Source organism: Pseudophryne corroboree (assembly GCF_028390025.1).
Source record: "Pseudophryne corroboree isolate aPseCor3 chromosome 1 unlocalized genomic scaffold, aPseCor3.hap2 SUPER_1_unloc_6, whole genome shotgun sequence".
Lineage (NCBI taxonomy): Eukaryota > Metazoa > Chordata > Amphibia > Anura > Myobatrachidae > Pseudophryne > Pseudophryne corroboree.
This window is the reverse complement of record NW_026967471.1, coordinates 451,436-472,995: the sequence shown is the minus strand read 5'-3', so window position 1 is coordinate 472,995 and position 21,560 is coordinate 451,436. Positions and strand designations below refer to the sequence as shown.

General features: G+C 41.7%; 1 protein-coding gene across 1 annotated transcript in view; it reads right to left on the bottom strand.

Annotated features, from left to right (window-relative positions):
* Nucleotides 1-18,586, bottom strand: part of LOC134982033 (vomeronasal type-2 receptor 26-like) — a 151,195-nt gene extending 132,609 nt beyond the window's left edge. The window contains exons 1-2 of the mRNA XM_063948679.1: nt 18,560-18,586; nt 17,058-17,124 (exon numbers count right to left, since the gene is read on the bottom strand). Coding sequence (XP_063804749.1) covers nt 17,058-17,124; nt 18,560-18,586 — 94 coding nt within the window. The remainder of the gene's footprint in view (nt 1-17,057; nt 17,125-18,559) is intronic.
* Nucleotides 18,587-21,560: the final 2,974 nt, after the last annotated feature.

Genomic DNA, 21,560 nt, shown 5'->3' with positions numbered 1-21,560 from the left:
AAACTGCTGCAGATTATATACATATGGGGACCCTCAGCTCTTAATAGTCCACCCATCCCCTGTTGAAACACAAGTCTGTACTCTCCAAAATAATTATCGTACTAATTAATGTTCAGGTAAACAAGAATTGCTTTGTAATTCTTGCACATTCTTTGTTCACCAGGAGTCAGCTCTTCACTGTAAATGGAACACATGTCTGGCTCAAGCTGTGGGTACATATTCTGGTAGTAGGTGGGGGTATTGCCAAGCTGATCATATATTTCATCAATCACAATAGTGGTTGGGCCTAAGCAACCTTTTTACCAACCATATTAACACCTTTACAACTGTGTAAGTTATTATTAAAAGAACAAATCCTTTTGCTATAATCAATATGATGTTTTGTGGCAAATGTTTCTTTAAGATTTTTATTTCATTCATACAGTATGTTGTGTTATCACTTCCTCTGACTGTCTCATTAGTGAAATAAATGCAACATTGGAAAACTGAGTAGACAAAAATGGTTAGTCAATACACTCCTGACTATGCATGTAAAAAGTCTATGATTACTTTCTGCTGCGGGGTACACTGGGCTCCACAAGGATAGACATTGGGGTGTATAGTAGGATCTTGATCCGAGGCACCAACAGGCTCAAAGCTTTGACTGTTCCCAGAATGCACAGCGCAGCCTCCTCTATAACCCCGCCTCCCTGCACAGGAGCTCAGTTTTGTAGTTGGTGCTGCAGTAAGCAGGCACATAACAGAGGGGCTGCTCCAGGCAGCCCTAAGAAGAGCCTTTTTTTGAAGAAAAAAGTGAAGACTTCAAGGGCAGCAGCGGTGGTAAATGTCTGAAGACATTCACTGCTGCAGCTCAAGCTCTCCCCAGCGGCGCTGTACACTCCCGAGCCCTGGTTGCCTGCTAAATACAGCAGGAGGCTCCGTTTTTTTTAACGTCAGGCACACACGACGAGGGCTCTCCGGGATCACATGGCCGTGCTTCGGGAGGTGGTAAGTGGGTCCTGCTTGCTTGACCTGGTCTTTATCGCAATCCAGCGTGGTCAGTGGAAGGCGGGCCGTGCGTGCTGTCGGTGGACACTGTGACAGTACAGGCAATCCCACTAGATCACCAGGGCATGGGTGCAGGTCAGGTTTTCTCTCTATAAACCATTTTCAGTAGCCCACAGTACCCGGTGGTTTTGCCAGCAGGGGGATAAGGCTTAGACCTGAAGCCCCTCCCCCAGCCCCAGGGCGCCATTTCCCGCAAATGTTCCCACCCTGGAGCTGCATATCTGTCTCTACCTCACACCCTGTCAGTGTCTGGGCGCCATTTTCTCTCTGCTTCACTGTTCTTGGGACTGCTTGAGTAAATCCTCCTGTGTAAAGCCGCCTGGTTGTCAGTTCTGTGACTTTACATGACACTTAAGCATTCTACCTGCCTTTTTAGACAGTGCTAGTTAAGAAAGAGTGCATTTAGTCAGGGTTTTCTAGTACAATTACTCTCTGATATACATCCAGTTCTTACTGTGTAGTGTTATATCTATTGACTATATAGCTATGTATATAAGCTAGTCCAGTGCAGTATTATTGTTAGTAATAACCTCTGCATTGTACAAACTGTGACTATTTGTGTGTGCATTGATAGCTGAGTGGTGTCCATCTCGTGTCTTTCACTCAACTTGCTATCTCTATATTCTATAACCTGAGTGGGCTTGGTGAGTCAAGTTTTATACTGATATAGGATTTTCACAAAAATATACTTTAATACGTATTTTTCTCTGTGATTTTAGTCACGATATCTCTCCTTTATCTCTGCTTATGCTGACTACACTGCGCAGGGGTTTGGGTAAGAGGTATTGTGCTGCTGCCAATTGTACTGAGTTACCTGATACTGCAAGTTATATCATGTCTGCTTCTGAGGGTAACGGTTCTGGGGCTGAACACACTGCCGGTGATGCTGAAGCCACATATCCCTATGAGGAGAATATAGCAGCTGTGGGCTCTGGTTCTGGGGGCTCTTTGCCCCCCAGTGGGACTGTGGCAACGGAGGTACATAATGACCCACCGTGGGCCGCTTTTTCCACGCTTCTACATACGCTAGTTAATAAACTGACACCCCATATGGGACCCCCTATGTTGGTACAACCGTATGTGGTCCCTTCAGCTAACCCGCCGTGGGCAGACGATTTATCTGCCCAATTGAAGAAGTTGAAACAGTCCCTGACTACTAAAAAGTCTGACCATCGCTCGCCTAAGTCCAAGGGGTCCTCTAAGTGAGCGCTTGTCTCCTCACAATACACTGTTGTCACTGACACCTCGTCTGATGAAGACGGCACTTACACTGACCCCACAGGTTCTGACTCTGATACGGCTGATGGGGAGGGTAGTTCACATGTGGATGTTCCTGATCGTTTGGAGGCTATAAATTAATTCTACAGATTACGGATGATCCCGAGCCATCCATCCCTCCTAAGAAACAGGTTCAAGTGTCAGAAGGTGGTTAAACAAGTTTTACCTCACTCTGACCACCTAGTGGATATACGTCAGGAACCCTGGGAAAACCCAGGTACAAAGTTTGTGCCTCAAAAGAAGATGCTGGCTCGCTATCCCCTCGCACCAGATGGGATGTCTAGGAATTGTGAAACGCCTCCTCCAGTAGACTCACATGTGGCTAGGATGGTCGTTTCCTCAGCTCTACCTGTCACTACTGTTACGTCTCTAAAGGAGCCTACGGATAAACATGTGGAGGGTTGTCTGAAAGTAATTTACACCCTCACGGGTGCTGCACAAAGTCCCACTATAGCAGCAACATGGGCTGCAGAGGCTATTGAAGCATGGGCCTTGGAGTTAGAAGCTGAAATCTCTTCTGACCATGCTAGACAATGCTTGTCATATATTGTCACAGCTTCTCGCTATATTAAAGAGGCAGCTTCTGATGCTGGTATCCTAGCAGCCAAGGCCTCTACTATGTCAGTCCTGGCTCGCCGGATATTGCTGTTGTGATCCTGGTCTGTGGATCTGGACTCTAGAAAAACCCTGGAGGTACTCCCTTTCAAGGGAGATATTCTGTTTGGGGAGGACTTAAATAAGATAGTGGCTGACTTTGGCTACTGCCAAACCTGCCTGTCTGCCAAGTACCGCTCCTTCTGTGTCGAAGGCTAAAGGTACTTCCTTTTGCCCCTTTCGTCCTTCAGGTAAAGCAAAAGGTCAGGAGTACAACAAGCAGGCCCGCACTTCCAAACCTGGTAAGCCAAAGCCCAAAAGAGCCTGGGCAGCCCGTCAGCCAGCTTCCAAGGCCTGCCACATGATGGGGCGGGCCTCCCCCTGGGGGATCCCAGGGTGGGGGCCCGGCTTCTAGGGTATACCCAGGAATGGTTGAAGACCACTTCAGATGCCTGGCTACGGGAAGTCATCACTCGAGGTTACGCCATAGCCTTCAAAAACCGATCCCTTCATCGATTTTGCCAGACAGATGTCCCATTGGACCAGACAAAGGCAAACACTCTGCTTTTGGTGGTACAGACCCTCCTGGATACAGGAGTCGTAGTACAGGTGCCTCTTGCGCAGAGGTGCCGGGGGGTACTATTCTCCACTGTTTCTAGTCCCAAGACCGAATGGGTCCTCCCAGCCCATTCTCAACCTCAAGGCATTGAATAGGTTTGTGAAGGTTTCCAAGTTCCGTATGGAAACCCTTCGCTCTATAGTTCTGGCCTTTGAACCTGGGGACTACATGGTATCCCTGGACATACAGGATGCTTAACTGCATATTCCTGTAGCAGCGTCACATCAGCAATACCTGAGGTTTGCTATTGGCAACCTCCATTTCCAGTTTTGGGCATTACCTTTTGGTTTAACAACGGCTCCGCGAGTCTTCACCAAAGTCATGGCAGTGACGACGGTGGTACTCCGCCGTCAAGGGGTCAGGATACTGCCGTATCTGGACGACTTGTTAATCCTGCCAAATTCCCCAGAACTTCTCCTTCATCATCTAGATATGACGTTTCGGTTGCTACAAGCCCATGGGTGGCTCATCAACTGGAAGAAATCTTCCCTGATTCCTGCTCAGAGCATGGTGCATCTTTGAGCGCTATTGGACACTCACAACCAGAGGTGGTTGTTGTGTCAGGAGAAAGTCGTGAAGCTTCAGGACAGGATTTGTTGCTTCCTTTCTTGTCCGCAAGTGTCAATACATTCGGCGATGCAGGTGCTGGGCCTCATGGTATCAGCATTCGACATGGTGGAGTATGCTCAATTCCATTCTCGCCCCCTCCAGAGGCTGATTCTAGCCAAGTGGGATGGCCTTCCTCACCGGATCAGTTCTCAAATGATCTCATTGACTCCGGAGGTCCATCTGTCGCTGCTCTGGTGTCTCCAGGACCAACAATTGTGCAGGGGCCGTCCCTTCTGGATATCCAAATGGGTCCTGTTGACGACAGATGCCAGTCTAAGAGGTTGGGGCACGATGCTGGAGCAACACTCCCTTCAGGAGCGGGGGACCAAGTTTGAGTCTCTCCACTCGATCAACATTCTGGAATTGCGGGTGGTCTTCAATGCATTGAACCTAGCCCAGAATTTAATTCTTACTTTATTTGGTGCGCATCTAACGATTAAGACGCTTCCAAGTTTAGTACAGCTATGTAGGTTGGCTTATCTTCAGCAGGGCCTGGACTTAGGCCTGCATCTGGCTTCCCTCAAGGTTCATATTTCTGCCTTGTCGGTGTGGTTTCAGAGAAAAATTGCGACCTTACCTGCTGTGCATACCTTAAATCAGGGTGTGTTTGGTATCCAACCTACGTATGTCGCCTGTGGCTCCTTGGGACTTGTCGGTGGTTTTGGAGGCGTTACAAGAGTCTCCATTTTAACCTCTTGGTTCAGCTGAACATAAGTGGCTTTCCCTTATGGTGGTGTTTCTGCTGGCTATTGCTTCAGCTAGAAGAGTGTCGGATTTGGGTGCCTTGTCCTGTAGTTCCCCATATCTGATATTTCACCGTGACCGGGCGGTTCTTAGGACTCATCCCGGATATTTACCTAAGGTGGTTTCCTTGTTCCACCTTTACCAGGAGATTGTAGTTGCGGCACTTCTTTCTCCTGATCTATCTTCCAAAGAGCGGTCTTTGGATGTGGTATGGGCTCTCTGTATCTATGTAAAGAGAACTGATTCCATTAGGAAATCTGATTCTCTCTTTGTACTGTTTGGATTTCAGAAACGGGGCTGGCTTGCTCACAAGCAGACTTTGGCCAGTTGGATTAGAATGGTGATTGCACATGCTTATGTGAGAGCTGGTCAGTCAGCTCCTGCTCACATTACGGCATATTCTACTCAGTCTGTTGGACCTTCTTGGGCGGCCCGCCGTGGTGCAACCCTTGAACAATTGTGCAAGGCGACTACGTGGTCCTCAGTGAACACATTCATAAGGTTCTATGACTTCGATACTGCCACTTCCCAGGATGCTTCCTGTGGACGCCGGGTTCTTGTGCCCGCTACAGTGCATCCCCTACCATAAGGAACTGCACTAGGACATCCCCAATGTCTATCCTTGTGGATCCCAGTGTACCCTGCAGCTGAAAACGAGATTTGTGGTTAGAACTTACCTTTGTTAAATCTCTTTCTGCGAGATACACTGGGCTCCACAAGGTGCCCACCCTGATGCACTTAGCTTCTTTGGGTTGGTATGGCATTAGCCGCTGACATTTCTCCTGTCGTGAGAGTGTGGTGTATGTGGCTACTAACCGTTGTTGTCTCTTTTCCTGCCACTGCATTGGGCTGGTTAACTAAAAACTAAGATCCTGTGCAGGGAGGTGAGGTTCTAGAGGAGGCGGCGCTGTGCATTCTGGGAACAGTCAAAGCTTTGAGCCTGTTGTAGCCTCGGATTAAGATCATACTCTACACCCCAATGTCATTCCTTGTGGATCCCAGTGTACCTCGCAGAAAGAGATTTAACAAGTGTAAGTTCTTACCATAAATCTAATTTCATGTTGCATGATTACTTTTCATTGCATTTTTAATTCATGTCACACATATCTAAAAGTGTCATCATATATACCAGTAATATTGTTTAACAGACACCTCCTATTATTGAATGCTGTACCTGCTGTCCCCAAAGTAATGACATTGCCAGTGGCTACTCCCACCATTGTCCCAATATCAGTACCAAATATTTGTTTTGTAAGGGGAGCCAGTATTTACACTTTCAATTCTACTTTTGTGTTTACGGGGTTGGTATGGATGTGTCAGGAGTCAGCATTCAGGAGTATCTCACTTAACCAGTGCGCTGGTGTACAGGCCTCCAGAGGTCACGGCCCCAGCTTGTTACTGCATGAATACCCTGGCCATGGAGCACAGTACCCATTGTCACTGTGTACCCCTGAAGTCCATCCGGCGTGTGCCCCGTGGTGTGCCTGCCATCTGTACAGCATGAGCACCACCATGACACTTGCGGTCAGCTGACCTGTAACACTCAATCCTGTGCTATGTCTGCATACAGGATTCAAGCATCCAATGCCTGCTGACCAGGGGATATAAATCCAGAACATCGGCTCAGTCTCATCGCCTTGAACAATGCATCACATCCAGTGCACAGCGTCTGCTGGCTCCAATCTCCTGTCTCTGGTGATTTCCTAACTCCAATTTCTCAGTGGAACTACAGCCACTAGCCATCCTGCTCTGCTACAACTCCTTCCACATTCTGCTACCAATTCTACATGCAGTAAAATACTTGTAACGGATGCAGCCCCAGCTGGCTCATGAGGAGTACTTTTTGCCAGCCTGTTTCTGGATTCAGTGCGTTAGTGTAAAGAGACATGATAGAACTGTGTTATCACCTATACAGCATGCTGCCTGGATTCCCAATAGAACTGTATAAATGGACATCACATATTATTGTGAAACATTATCCCTCTGTTATTTGTGTTTGGGAATAATATGTCTAGCCTGATGTTTTGTACAGAATGCATATGAAGATGTATATATATGAATGTATTGGTTATTGTGTTATAGTTTGTAAAATAATGTTCCCCCATGTGACTGCTCAGATAACCTGTGTGTTTGCTGTTGGAGATACAGCCAGTCTCAGAGGTCAGCCCATGCACCCCCTCTCATTCTTCCCCACACAATGGATTCCAGGCCACACAATCAGATTAATGAAGTAAGGTTAATTTAGTTAACATCTATTGTGGCCTAGAGGACATGCCTGGACATGTGAAAGTAGGTTTGATCTAAAAGTGTTCTGCAGTCAGCCCCTTTAATGTAACCCACCCAATACAGAGCCAGAAGATGTCGCTTTATGGTAGGACAGACAAAGGTTTGAGGATAACAAACAGGGGCTATTGGAACAGAGATAGTGGAGTTTTTGACCTGAGAGGAATGAGGTGGATTGCTTCTGAAAGCTACTGGTAGGGTAGTGCTTCCCGTGTGCTGAGTAAGGATTGTGTCTGGATGCATTATGGACCCAGAACTACTGCTGGTATGTGACATCAGGAGACTGTAATCCTAAACTACTGTGGGGATTTAGTAAGTAAGATACCATCCTGGCTTGTAATTAATGTTATTGTGTACTGTTTGTGTATATTTACATTAAAGGGCATTTGCCACTTTACTAAACTGTTTACCTGAGTGATCAGAGAATCCGTATCTTCACAATACTCTCTCCAGGTGCCGCCTTACCATTCTCACCTGTGTGTTGTTAATCTGCATTCAGCACTGTGCTGTTGCATCCAGCACTTGAAACAACCGGCTTGTATTTACCAACTGTCTCCTGCAATAGCCTTGCTTGGATTTTCGCAATGGAGCGATTAAGGCAAAAATGTGCATGCGCATGGAACGCAGTGCGCATGCGATAAGTATTTTAGCACTAAGTATTTTAGCACAAAACTTAGTAGATTTACTCATGCCCGAACAAATAATTTTCATCGTTGAAGTGATCGGAGTGTTATTGACAGGAAGTGGGTGTTTCTGGGCGGAAACTGGACGTTTTCTGAGACTGTGCGGAAAAACACAGGCATGTCAGGGAAAAACGCGGGAGTGTCTGGAGAAACGGGGGAGTGGCTGGCTGAATGATGGGCGTGTGTGTGACGTCAAACCAGAAACGAAACGGGCTGAGTTGATCACAATCTGTGAGTAAGTCTCGAGCTACTTAGAAACTGCTAAGAAATTTCTATTCGCAATTCTGCTAATCTTTCGTTCGCAATTCTGCTAAACTAAAATACACTCCCAGAGGGCGGCGTCTTAGCGTGTGCAATACTGCTAAAAGCAGCTAGTGAGTGAACAACTCGGAATGACCCTCTTTGTACATATCTACTGAATGTGTGAATCTAGTTTCCAGATCGTTTACTGGAGTTTCTCATTGCCTGTGTTTACTGACATCGTATGCATTACTTGCCTACTGCATATTGTTCCTGTTTACCATCAGCTTCCAAGCTGGCCATCGGTGTTCACCACTGGTTTCCATACCAGCCAATTACCTGTGACTCTTATAATGCCTCTGTCAGTTTCCTTGCAAAATACCATCTGTATTGCCATTTGCTCCAGTTGCTGTTCATACCTCTGTGTGCTAAATAAAACCTCATTGCGCACATGTACTTGAACTTACTGCAGCCTCCACGTTTCCTCCACGCACCACCAGTGACCCACTAGTGCACCCTCTGGGAACAGACACAGATACAAACCTGACAGGATGATTTGAGGAAACTAGCGCTTTAAGTCCATCATGGGAATATACATGGGTATCAGTGGTTATCTGTGCTTAAGTGCAGTTACTAAATGAGCCAAATGGTAACCATTTATAGGCCTGGGATCCTCACATTATATATATATTAGGCATGTGGAAATTAAAGGGTTCCCATAGTTAGTTTAATCATAACTTGGGAGGCTCTGTGCTGTAAAGATGGGTGACAGTGGTTGATTTGCCTGTACTTGCAGTATTGGACAGTGATATTTAGTTTCTGACAATATTCAATACACATCCTGGTTTTATTTCCTTGCCTCTTTATATTAAAGGCAATTAATCTGGTGGTGTTATAGGGAATAAAGAAAGTTGCCTTGGAATGCTTATCCTCCACTTTTCCAGCATCAAATGCCATCGAGTTATAATTAACTTTTTGTACAATATTGTATTATAGATTATAGTCCACCTGGACCTTAAAACATACCTCTGGATAGTGATGGAGAAGAGCTATTTCCACAAAGTGTGGTGAACCCAGCATGGATTACTTACTATAGTTTGGATTATTATATTATGTAACTTCATTAATGAATTTTCTGCATTTTTATGTCTTATTACGCCTTTGACATTACACTCCTCAGTATTACTTCTACCATGTTTACAAAATAAAATGCTGCTCTCCCCGCAATCCGATACACTTACTATGCTGTTCCCTATTACTAATCAAAGAGGTGTGGTTTAGGGGCACCATCGTAATTTTGAAATGTTTAGGGGCACCATCGTAATTTTGAAATGTCTACATGATTTGCATTGTTATTTGCGCATTGGTCTTCATTGTCTGGAGACCAAACTACTGAAGCATGTATTGCAAATATGATTTCTGCAGCAGTAAATGCTGAGCCAAAAATTACTACCCACAGGTGTCTATCAGGTCAGGGTCCTGTAAGAGAAAACATTATGTGAATAACAGTTAGGTTTCAGAAGCTGACTCTCCTTTTCTAAAACAATTGCAGTGTGAAGCGTGGATCCATATGTCAAATTCTTCCAATTTTGCAGTGGAGGGTTTTGTCAGCAGGACCTGGTATGAACCTTCGCATCTGGGTTCAAGAGCTTTCATAAAATGTCTTATCACGGTTGTAGATGATGAGTACAGTACCTGGATCAAGATTGGGATTTGCAATGGAAGAAAACACTTTAACATGTATTTTGGTAAGTTACTTTTGTAAAATGGACACATAAGTTGTTGTTTTTTTTAGTTTTATTGACAGGTAATAGTAAAAAGGTCAACAGTACATGTCCAAGACACTAGAATACAGTGCTACAAAAGTAAAAAATAAAGAAAAGTACAAAGTCACAAAGATCACAATGATTACAAGTATGTGCACAGCATTTCAGAATGGGGCGCCTGAAGTAAGCATTTTCAGGTTATACCACTTGGGGGATTGAAAGCATTTCCTCACAGCCTCCTTAACTGTTATCGATAAAGTGTGTTCATAAAATTGTGTAAATTTGTCTTTATGAAGTCTGGTATTAGTAGCATCCTTAGAGAATAAATATTGTATTTGTGGAAGTAACAAAGTGATAGGTATAGGGTTCGAGGTTATCCATTGTGATATTATTGTATTTTTTGTGGCTGCAGCCAATTTGTTCAGCAATATTCAATTACTTTTGGATATTGAGCAATGGGGTGGTTTGGGATATTTGCCCCAGAATGCCCAGGCCATATCAATTGTGAATCTTAGATGTAAAGTGTTATTAATATATGATTAGAGTGAGATCCATAATGTCTGCTCCTTCGTGTAATATCACAAACAATGAATTATGTCTGCATCAGGAGTTCCACATTTATAGCAGTTAGAAAAAGGGGCATCATTAATAAGGAATTTCAATTTAGTTGTGAGATAGGATCTATGTAAGATTTTTTGTGCATTTCTGTGTAAGAGACCGATAAAAGTTATTTGTCTAGTTTTAGAGTACCTTCTAGTAAACTCTCCATCATCAAGATGGGGAAGTCAATTTTACAATGTAAGAGACCTAATGGACCCAGTAACAGGTTGAGTATTGGATGGGAATGGTCATGATTCAAAGAGGTGGGGAAAGGATTCCCCGAATTACGCTGGATCTGATTGAGTCAAAGAGAAGAGAACTGATTGAATATAGCTACATGCTTGCAAAAAAGGGAAACGGGGATAACCAATGATGGATATTTTTCTATCACTTGAGAGTGTGTGAGAAGGGTCAATGTGTTTGTTTGTAGGAAGTGGTGAACATACCATAATCCACCCTCATACCATGTATGGAATATCGGGTATGTCATATGACGTGTAAAGGACCGGTTACCCCATAAGGAAAGAAAAATGGAAACAAATTTTGATACCTTTAATTTTTAAGCATATCACTCTTTAAGCCATACATGTGGATGCAAAGAGGATATTGTCCTTAGCATCTTCATGCAGAGATTGTGGGGGGGGGGGGGTACTTTGGAAACTAAAACCCAGTGCGGTAGAGAAGATTGTTCCAACCATCTATCCGCATAAGTGTGTAGACCACCAATCCAGTCTATGGCAATTTTGTAGTTTGCTGTTAGAGCATATGATTGGAGGCATGGTATTTCCAGTCCTCCCAGAGACCAGGGTTGCTGTCATTTAAATGAGACTCGTGGAAGTTTACCAGCTCAAAAAAAACATTGTTAAAGCCTTATTGAGTTGTGTCAATGCACTTTTAGGTAGTAACACAGGGAGCATTTGCAATATATAGATAAACTGAGGAAAACAGATTATCTTGTATAGATGACACCGACGTGTACATTAAAGGAACGAGAGATAATTTGTTAAAGTCAGCTTATGTTCTAATGAGGAGGGGGAAATAATTGGAAGAGTACAATTTGGAAGGGTAGTTGAGGTTTCTAATACCTAGGTGTGTAAGGCAATCACCAGTGGCCCAGTGAAACAGGAGTGACTGACTTACCACAATCAAATTTAGCAGAGGGGAAGAAGGCCAAGGCTTCTGTTTTGTAGTAATTAATTTTGAACTCTGATACCAATTCCAATGAATCTAGTATGGAGTGTAGGTGAGGAAAATGGCAATACAGAGGACAGTTACATACTTTGGCAGATCTGATGGTTGCCAAGTGACATCATCTTCCAATTTCCCCGCTTCCCCGCTCCCCCATATGCAGTGGTGGTGAGGCGCTACAACATCTGAATACGTGGACAGCCATTTACCACACTCAGGCTGAGTAATCCTGCAGCAACTGGAAGGTAGGGACAGCTAGGTTTACATCCTCCGGAGAAGCTCATATGTCATACCACCTAATTGCTCCTAAAAAGAGCTGTAACACAATGTTGTTTTCTTTTATAGCTTATCTTTTTACAGGTGCTAGGGCCACAACAGCGCTCATTTTTTCTTACCATATCTATTGTTATAACCTGAGGTGCTTTCTCATATACATAACTGGAGAATACTTATATAGAAATTTAGGTGAGGAAGTGCTGTCAGAGGATTACTTAAATATATCAAGATGTTGTCAGCAAATGAAGAAAATAACATTTTTGGATTAGATAATTAATTACCCCGCCATCTATATTCTGCAATAAAGTTCCCTGACAACCTTGGTGCGTGCCTCGAAATAGGTGAAAGGTACGTATGTTATTGGCATTAACTGTCAAAAATGCAATTGGTTATTGATATAAGGTCTGGAAAATATGTAAAAACTCAGGGACAAATTCTTGATGATTGAGAATTCTGGTTAAGTGCACCCAAGAGACCATGACAAATGCCTTATCAGTGTCAAAGCTAACAATTATGTTTTCCAGATCCAAGATGCTATGTGATTTAATCATAGCTGATAATAGAGTAGGAACATTATGTACCGAATACTGGTGTTGAAGAAAGTCAGTTTGAGCCGGTCGCAACAATTTAGGTAAAATTAGTTGGAGATGGGAAGCCATAATTTTGATTAAAATTTTTAAGTCCTGGTTAAGGAGAGAGATCGACCTATATGAGAACAAAGATGGGTCCTTATTTGGTTTAGTAAAACCAATCGCTCGTGCAGTGTAAAAGTCAGGGGGGCAGAGTTACCTGTCAAAATAGAATTAAATAATTTAGAGCTTTGGGACTGCACTTGTTGAGATAGGATTTTTAGTAGGCAGCAGATAAGCAATAAGGCCCTGGAATTTTACATTTAGGTAAAGATTTAATAACCAGCTCAATTTCCCTTTCAGAGATAGGGGATATGACAGTTTTGCTATCTTCCAAAGTAAGGGGTGTAAGGCCTGCTTTGGAGAAAAAGTCCAGTCGCTGTGTTGGGTAGTCAAGAGGGGCACTATATACATTCATTCCTCAAAGACTTTTAGAAATATAGCGTTCATTAATTCTGGTCATTCACTACATGACCCTGGCCAGTTTTAATGAAGGGGATGTACTAAGATGTGTAAGAAACATTTGTCAAATTGCCAGTAGCTTCATGCTCCATCTAAAATATTTGTTAGATTGAAATAATAAACACAGTTGGGTGTGTTCCATGCAAAATGTATCATACACCGATTTAGCATCTTTGTTTATCTTTCTATTGACTTTGCAGGGGTCTATTAGTAGATTAGTAGATTACAATAGGCTGTCATAATGGTGTGAGGAGCATGTGATAGGCTTTCTTGACTCTGTTTCCTTTTGATAACTGTGCAGTACAATCTGTGGCCCCAGAGGACTAGTTTAGAGGCCTGCCAAAAGAGTTTGATGTCCGATGTAGTAAAATATTATCCTGTCTGTAGTTATAAAAAGATTGTAACAGGTGCTTTTTAAGGACCTCTGAAAAGGCTAGGGAAAATGCCAATTATAGGAGCATTGGTATGGGGTCATTAAAGTGAGTTGTAGGGTGAGAGGGGCATGATCAGAGATCAACATGTCAGCAATGATGCATTTCTCAACTCTATAGAGCAAGGAACCTGCAACCAGTAATCTAGACATGAGAAGGAATTGTGAGAATGGAAGAAAAATGAGTAATCCCTGTTTACATGATGTATAAATCTCCTGAAGTCTAATATCTGTAAAGAGTCAATGATTAATGAAAGAGTAGTCAGGGCCCTACGGCTTGGATTAATGTGTCTGAGGCCATGAGAAACATCTAGCGAAGGATTAAGCACAACATTTAAATCTATACCCACAATCAAAAAGCCCTCCATCCATCCATATGGCTCAACAAAAATGTATTAAAAAAAGAGCATTCTGGCCATTGGGACTATATATACAGGTAATGATAAAGTAAAAGGGGAATGGGGGATAAAATATGTGCACTGGATTATTCCCCTAAAGAGAAAAGGTGGATTGTAATCTCAATATTAATACCGGCTTAAAGAGAAGGATATTCATCTACCAAATTGGTCGCTGTTCATCCTTAGTGAGCAGCATGTAATTATAGAAAGCTGGTGGCGCTCCCCAAAGATGTAATGGATAACCTCAAATATAAAGGAGGAAAGGACAACTCTATTGTGTGGGGCACTCTTTTGACAAATACTGTATTTAAAACGTAACTTTTATATTAATAAATGATTAACAAAGACAAAAACAATTTCACACAACATAAAACATATAAGATATTCAAATGATCTGGTTTAACTGATATTCTACAATATCTTCTATTACTCGTCATAGGTATATTACATCCTTACATTTAAATACCATACAAGTATGGTAGAAGTTGTTATTCAAACATTAATACTGACTAGACATGCTGTCACAAAGTGACAATTTGTATTCAATTGAGCTGTCTAGCCCTTACAACTGGCTAGTAATAACACAGTTGCCTCTAATGACTACAACCTCAACTAAAGTAACCAGTTTTTGACATTTGATTTCATAAGTAGAGACTATTGCGTTGAGCCTGCTACAAGGTAACAATTACCTCAAGATGATGACTGTAACAGTTAGAGAAGTTATGTCGAGATGTCTACAAATCACATGATAGTGTCAGAGAGAGAGAAAAAGAGAAAGATTTAGAAGGAAGGTGGATATATATCATTAGCCCAGTTTCTACTTTTGTAAATCTGCAGAAGAGCATCAAATTTACAATAAGAGAGCCATATCGAGCATATTTATAAAATCCCAAGATCCTGAATCTGCTGTTAACCTTTTTTGTGTCTGTGTTCAATATCGGTTAATGAGAGTACAGGGGAGAAGTCCCTAACAGAAAGTTAAACCAGTAAAGAATAATGAGCCCAATGAAAAATTATTATAAAGCATATGATTATAGAAATTTCTTATATTAAGTATTGATACAGATTCAAATGGTCTAATAGAAATAGGAATTATGATGATAGAGTACGATTGTAAAAATATTCTAGGAAGGAAGTATCCCAAGAAGATAATATCACTGGTTTCTGCTGTCAACGATCTTATCATAAGACATTGAATCACTGATGAGAGAACCTATGATACTCCTTCAAGGTATAGAGGTGCTTCTACTGTCAGTATCCCCGTTTCCAGGTAGCCAGTGAAAGTGCACGAAAAGAGATATAGCAAAAATTATTTTTTAATGCAAAAAGTTGGATCTAACAGAATACCAACAATCAAAATTATATTTATAAACTTCCCTAGAATTCAATATAATATGAAATAAATGCCCTAGAAGCCCCGAATCTGGGTAACCTTCTACCTTAATTCAAAGCATGAGGACAAATATTGATGTATTGTATCAATCAGAAAATATATCTGAAATAACAGATATCCTACAACTGTTTGCTGATTTCTCAGTGACATCATGCGAGGGTCATAAATTCAGCAATGCACATAGTATCAATATTAAAATTGAATAATCATTTAATCTATACCATCGTCCATCATCCTATTTCATAGTCGCAAGTATATATCAGAAACAATACAATTAGATCATATTACATGCTATATGCTTTAATATACATGTCTGAAATTGTATTGCAAAGTATAAGTATATTCTTCAGCTTATGACAAGACTATTCTCTGTCTATCATGTCTGGTGTGCTTATGTAATGAGCCAGAAGTGATAAATCTTCATCTAGACTGATATGTAGGTGGGTACAAATCCAACATTAACTTTTATTGAGAGTATCTGCAATTCTACTATGCACTTCTATCAAAGAGTTATCTGTAAATTAATCTCTGTAATTCTTCACAGTATTCATGTAGGAGTTATGTACCCTCCACAAAGATACTGCATTGGCAAGTGGCTCAGGGGATTATTTTGCCCGAACCACTCACTTGTTGGTTTCACTTGTGCTGTCTTAGGAGGTGTGTCTTTTCTGCAGTGAGTGGACTGAATCCATGATTTATTATCCGATATCTTAACAGCAGATGGAGTTGTCATCAAGACTTGATATGGGCCTTCCCACCAGTCTGTCAGCAAGCCTGATCTCAGGAAATTACCATAACCTCATCACTAGGTTGTAGAGTATGATAGGCAACTTCCACAGGAGCTGGCTGTGCACTGGTCACACCAGCGTGAATCTTCTTTTACTGGTTGCTTAATAGAATAAGATAGTTCACAGTTAAGTCCTTTGTTTTACTGAGTTCATTTATATGTGCAGTAGCAACATTGGGCAATTTTCCATGCAGTATTTCATAGGGAAAATGTTCAATTCTCCCCTTGGTGTTGTTCTGATTGAGAGTAACACTAATTGCAAAGCTTCTGGCAGTTGCAAACTAGTCTCTTTACATACTTTGGCCAATTGATTTTTGATGGTTATGTTATAGAATTCCACTTTGCCACTCATTTGCGGGTTATATGGGGTGTGTAATTGTTGTTAATTCCCAAAAAGCTGGCACATCTTTTTGAACACTAGTCCAGTAAAATATGTCCCTTGGTATAAATATATTACATATGGTACCAGTTTCTTTGCTGATATTCCTGTTGCTGAACTAGCCACAACATATCCTTCCACCCATCTACTGAATGTATCTACATAAACCAATACATATTGAAGCATCCTAACTTTTGGAAGCTGAATGTAATCAATTTGTAGGATTTGGAAGTGACCAGTTGTTTGGGGAATGTGTGAAAGGTATTGTTTTTTATCTGCTCTTCTAGCATTTTTCTGCAAGCAAATAAAAAAAAAAAAGAAGCACTGCCACTGGTGCAAAACCGGGTACATAACAATAAGTCTGAATAAGACTTATTATGGTCTAACTTTTGGAAGCTGAATGTAATCAATTTTTAGGATTTGGAAGTGACCAGTTCTTTGGGGAATGTGTGAAGGTATTGTTTTAACTGCTGTTCCAGCATTATTATTTTTTTTGCAAACAAGTAATACAAGAAGCACTGCCACTGGTGCAAAACCGGGTACATAACAATAAGTCTGAATAAGACTTATTATGGTCATCCTACCTACATGTTCAGTCCATTGGATATCTGTGCCAATGCTGGCAAGATAGATTTTGGGACAAAAGGCTCACCTTCAGAGCTGTGCCACAGGCCATTGCTGTCTTCAGTACACTTTACACTTTCCCACTTGTTCTTTTCCTGTAAATCACAAACTTTTTACATATTTATTAATCTCTGTTCACTTGATATATATACATCAGTAATCATACATTTTAATTTTTAACCTCATGTTGAACATTTTAAACCTGTTGGGCTGTGTCAGCATCTGTCCTTCTGTTCCCTTTGGTAATTTCAACATGTCAAGTCATGTGAGCTTGACATTTAATGATTGCAATTTGTGAATGCAGTCGGATAGCATCCAGTAAGTCTTTTACTACCTCTGCTTGTGCAATTGGATTGCCTGCTACTGTGAAGAAGTCTGTTTCCACAGTTCACCAAAATCGTGTGTAACGCCAAATGCATACCTGAGGTTTGTGTATGTTAACAGTTTTCCCTTCAGATAGCAGACATGATTTAGTTGAAGCTTTAAATTGTCCTGTGGATGGTGGTGCTGGTTGGGAAAAATAAGTTTTGGAGTCATCTTCCACAGCATATCCTGATTGTGTAGCTCCAGTCTCTGTATATCTATGACAGCTACCATCAACATAGTAAACTAGATCAGGATTTTGAAGTGGTGTTTCCTCCAGGTCTACCTTAAGGATGGTCTGCTCATCGACATGCTTTAAGCTATCATGTGAGGTGCTTTTTCTGCTCCCTATTCTTCTCTATGATACTCACGGACTTGGTGGTACTGAAAAAACGTAACCAGCTACCAGCTGATCTCCAAGAATGGGTGTCTGGTTGAGACACCACCAACCCAGAAGGGTCTGCGCGACTGGCTGACGAATGCACTGCAAACCGGCCCGGTTAGAGAAACGCAAACCTTACCACCTTCCCCGGGGTACGACGAGTCACTCGGAACCTGCAGACTGCAATTTCCCCTATTAAGTTGACCATTCCCCAGTGGGAGCCCCAGAGAACACCAGTGGCCAGTTTTCCACCATCAGGGTCCAGACCTTGATCTCCAGTGAGGGCTCGTGACTGCTATAACTGTGGGCAGCCTGAGCACTTGCAGCAAATCTACACCAGAGCCCAATCCCTTCCTGTACCTGTTGCCCTGGCTTATATATGGCAATTCGATGATTTGAACGAGGAAGAGGTGGAAGACCTATACGTGAATGAGAGAGAAGTCAGCAAAGGGGTCTACGCCGAGGATCTGGTGGAGGATCGTGGGACCCCTGGCCCTTGGATCATGCGAGGCCACATGCAACCAGTATGGGTCCATGGCTGAGAAGTGAATTGACATTGGGCCTCTGTGATCCTTGTAAAGCCTGATGTAGTTACCACAAGCCTCCTTCTGCCACACTAATAAGTAAAAATCCCCACTGTGAGGGCCCAGGAAAGAGACATCCCTGTGGCCCATGTTCAGATAAACTGGAATGCTGTACAAGGAAACATAGAAGTGGGTGTGCTTAGCGGGCTGCATGCCAAAGTCATACTAAGAAACAGCCTCAGCCAAGGACTCATGACCCACTTTGTACAGCGAGTTAACCGCAGCCATACTCAAGGTGTAGTGAGGTTAGATTAGAAACATCAACCACTGGATACCACATCAAAGAAGACACCCCCCTGGTGTGCAGTCCTGTAACGATGCTACAGACCCACTAGGGTAAGTGAACCAAGTGACCCTGACTGACCAACTGTGCTTGACTTAGGGAAGGTAGACAGTGAGACATTTAGAAGTGCCCAGACCACTGACCCCTCATTAGCTGACTTATGCCAGGCCACTTTTCAGAGGCACATTGACAAAAGGGTGAACCAGATAGTATGGGACAAGGAAAAATGTCTTCTGACCAGGGGTGTCTTGCGAAGTGAAAAACTCCCGTGCATTGTGTGACACCTGCAAGGTGTACACCTGTACCCCCCAGAGCCCCATGATGCCCATGCTCATCATAGGAGAACCATTTAGGTGGGTAGCCATAGACCTTGAAGGTCCACTGATGGTGCACAGCAGGTCTTGCAAAAAGTACATTCTCACACAGGTCGACATGGCCACCCAATATCCAGAAGACAGGAATCCTGTCTCTATTGATGTGGAGCAAGTGGTACAGACCCTGGTGGACATCTTCATCAGGGTAGTATACCCACAGAAGGTACTCACAGACCAGGGATCACTATTCCAGGTATCATTACTGATTCAAATGTCATAATAGAAATTGGAATTATGATGATACAGTACGATTGTAAAAATATTCTAGGAAGGAAGAATCCCAAGAAGATAATGTCACTGGTTTCTGCTGTCAATGATCTTATCATGGCATTGAATCACTGATAAGAGTACCTATGAAACTCCTTAGAGGAATAGAGTTGTTTCCCAATTTCCAGGTAGCCTATGAGAGTCCACAAAAGGTGATATAGCAAAAATTATTATTAATGCAAAAAGTTGGATCTAACAGAATACCAACAATCAAAATGATATTTATAAACTTCCCTAGAATTCAATATGATATGAAATAAATGCCCCCGAATCCCTGTATCTGGGTAACCTTTTAACCAAATTCAAAGCATGAGGACAAATATTGATGTATTGCATCAATCATAAAATATGTCTGAAATAACAGAGAACCTACAACTGTTTACTGATTTCTCAGTGACATCATGCAAGTATCAAAGTCGAAAAATATCATGATTCACTATTGCCTTGTACTAACCCCAATGCACGTGCCCGCTGCTCGTGCACTGACTCCACCGTGCGTACGCATCCCCTCAGGTTGCGTAAGGGACGCTCCGACGTCGCCTGCGCACGGAGATGTGTATTTACAGCGGAGTTTGTGAGCGACTAGCGAGCGACTCGATCGCAACATATTTAACTCATATAGTGTGACTTAATGTAATGGTAGATAATAACCATAGGGGTATAGTCTCTAAATAGCTGTATATAGTACAAATATAAAGCTACAGACTGGTGCTACCCACTGATCCAAAAACATGTACAGAAAAGAAAATGAAGAAAAAGGGATCAGTTTCTTCAGGTGCACTCATTCCCCAAGGAAATTATTTTGTTGGTATTACATCTGTGTAATTAACCTTCTTTTATATTTATCGGTTAACACACAATTATTAGTATACACCAATACCCATATGGGACATATCAACTTTATTAGTATCCCATATGAAGTATTATGACCCTTTACTCGGGCCGTAAACAGTGAAATATAAGAACAATAAAAGATAGTTAGACGTGAGTCAGAAAAAGGACAAAAAAAGGAAAAAGGTTTTTTGTCCCAGTGCCAAATAATAAAGAAAGTATTAAAAACAAAACCGTGTGCCGCCTATTCTTTCTTAATTCAATATGTCTTGTGTAAGAATTGTGTTCCACTCATGTGTAGTTCAAAAATTATATTATCATCGGGATATATACATATAAATTCTCTATGATAATTATACCAATCCCTTGCTGATATTATTAATTAGACCTGTAACCTTGCTTCGTTAGTACTAAAGAGTATTCTTCTAAATAGATTGAAACATTGTATTATTTTTCAATCTTTATTTTGCCACTGTGCTTCTATTCTGTCAAATGTTATAGTTGTTCCTAAATGATACATATAATATCTACCAAGAGTTATAGTAGATACATTTATTAGTTTACTCGACAAAGTGTCTTATTATATTGTAACTGTATCATCATATCATTGGAGAGCTGCAGTCTCCCCAACGTTTAATCCCTGCAAAAATACCAGTTCAACCGTGTATCAAATTCAATAGATATAAAAGGCAGTACCATTCCCAGTTATGATAGAGTCATAATGACTTTTTATCATATACAGAAGATACAATGGTGATCTCTCCTATGTACCGTACTTCATATATATGCAATTGTATGAAGCGTTTCTCAATTGCAATGAATGTCCCTTGGCTAATGATAATAATGCACGTTAATCATATATAGGTCATTCAGAAAGGGTCAGATCATATCCCCTTAGATAATTTATTGTATATTTTGTCCATTAGTAAGATAGTATATGTATACCCAGCTGGTGTTTTTTTCAATTATACCTCTACTAGTATTGTACTCAATACCGCTCACCCTATACAGATTGTGAGACAGTCTGACACTGTTGTATCTGTATAATAATATTATAGGACAGATATATATTCCTCTATAAATTTCTAATGCACTAGTGATATGACTGCATCCTATAGGAATAGCATGTTAACAGTGTTGGTGTATGTTGTGCTATAGGTTCACACACCGTGTATACAGTCCTGGTCTATGCTGCTACGTGTCATGGATAAACAGTAGACAGCAAGTATTCTCTGTAGTGCGTGCTGCTAAGATTTTGTACCACTGCGCTGTCTGTGGTTGAAACCTCACTGTGCATACAATTTATCTTTACAGACAGTTAGATTAACAGTACATTTATAACAACACTTTCAATGGTATTTTGCGGCACGATGCCATGAACATCTGGCAGAACAGAAAGTGTTCTCTACAGTGCGTGCTTCTTAGGTTCTACAGCACTGCACTGCCC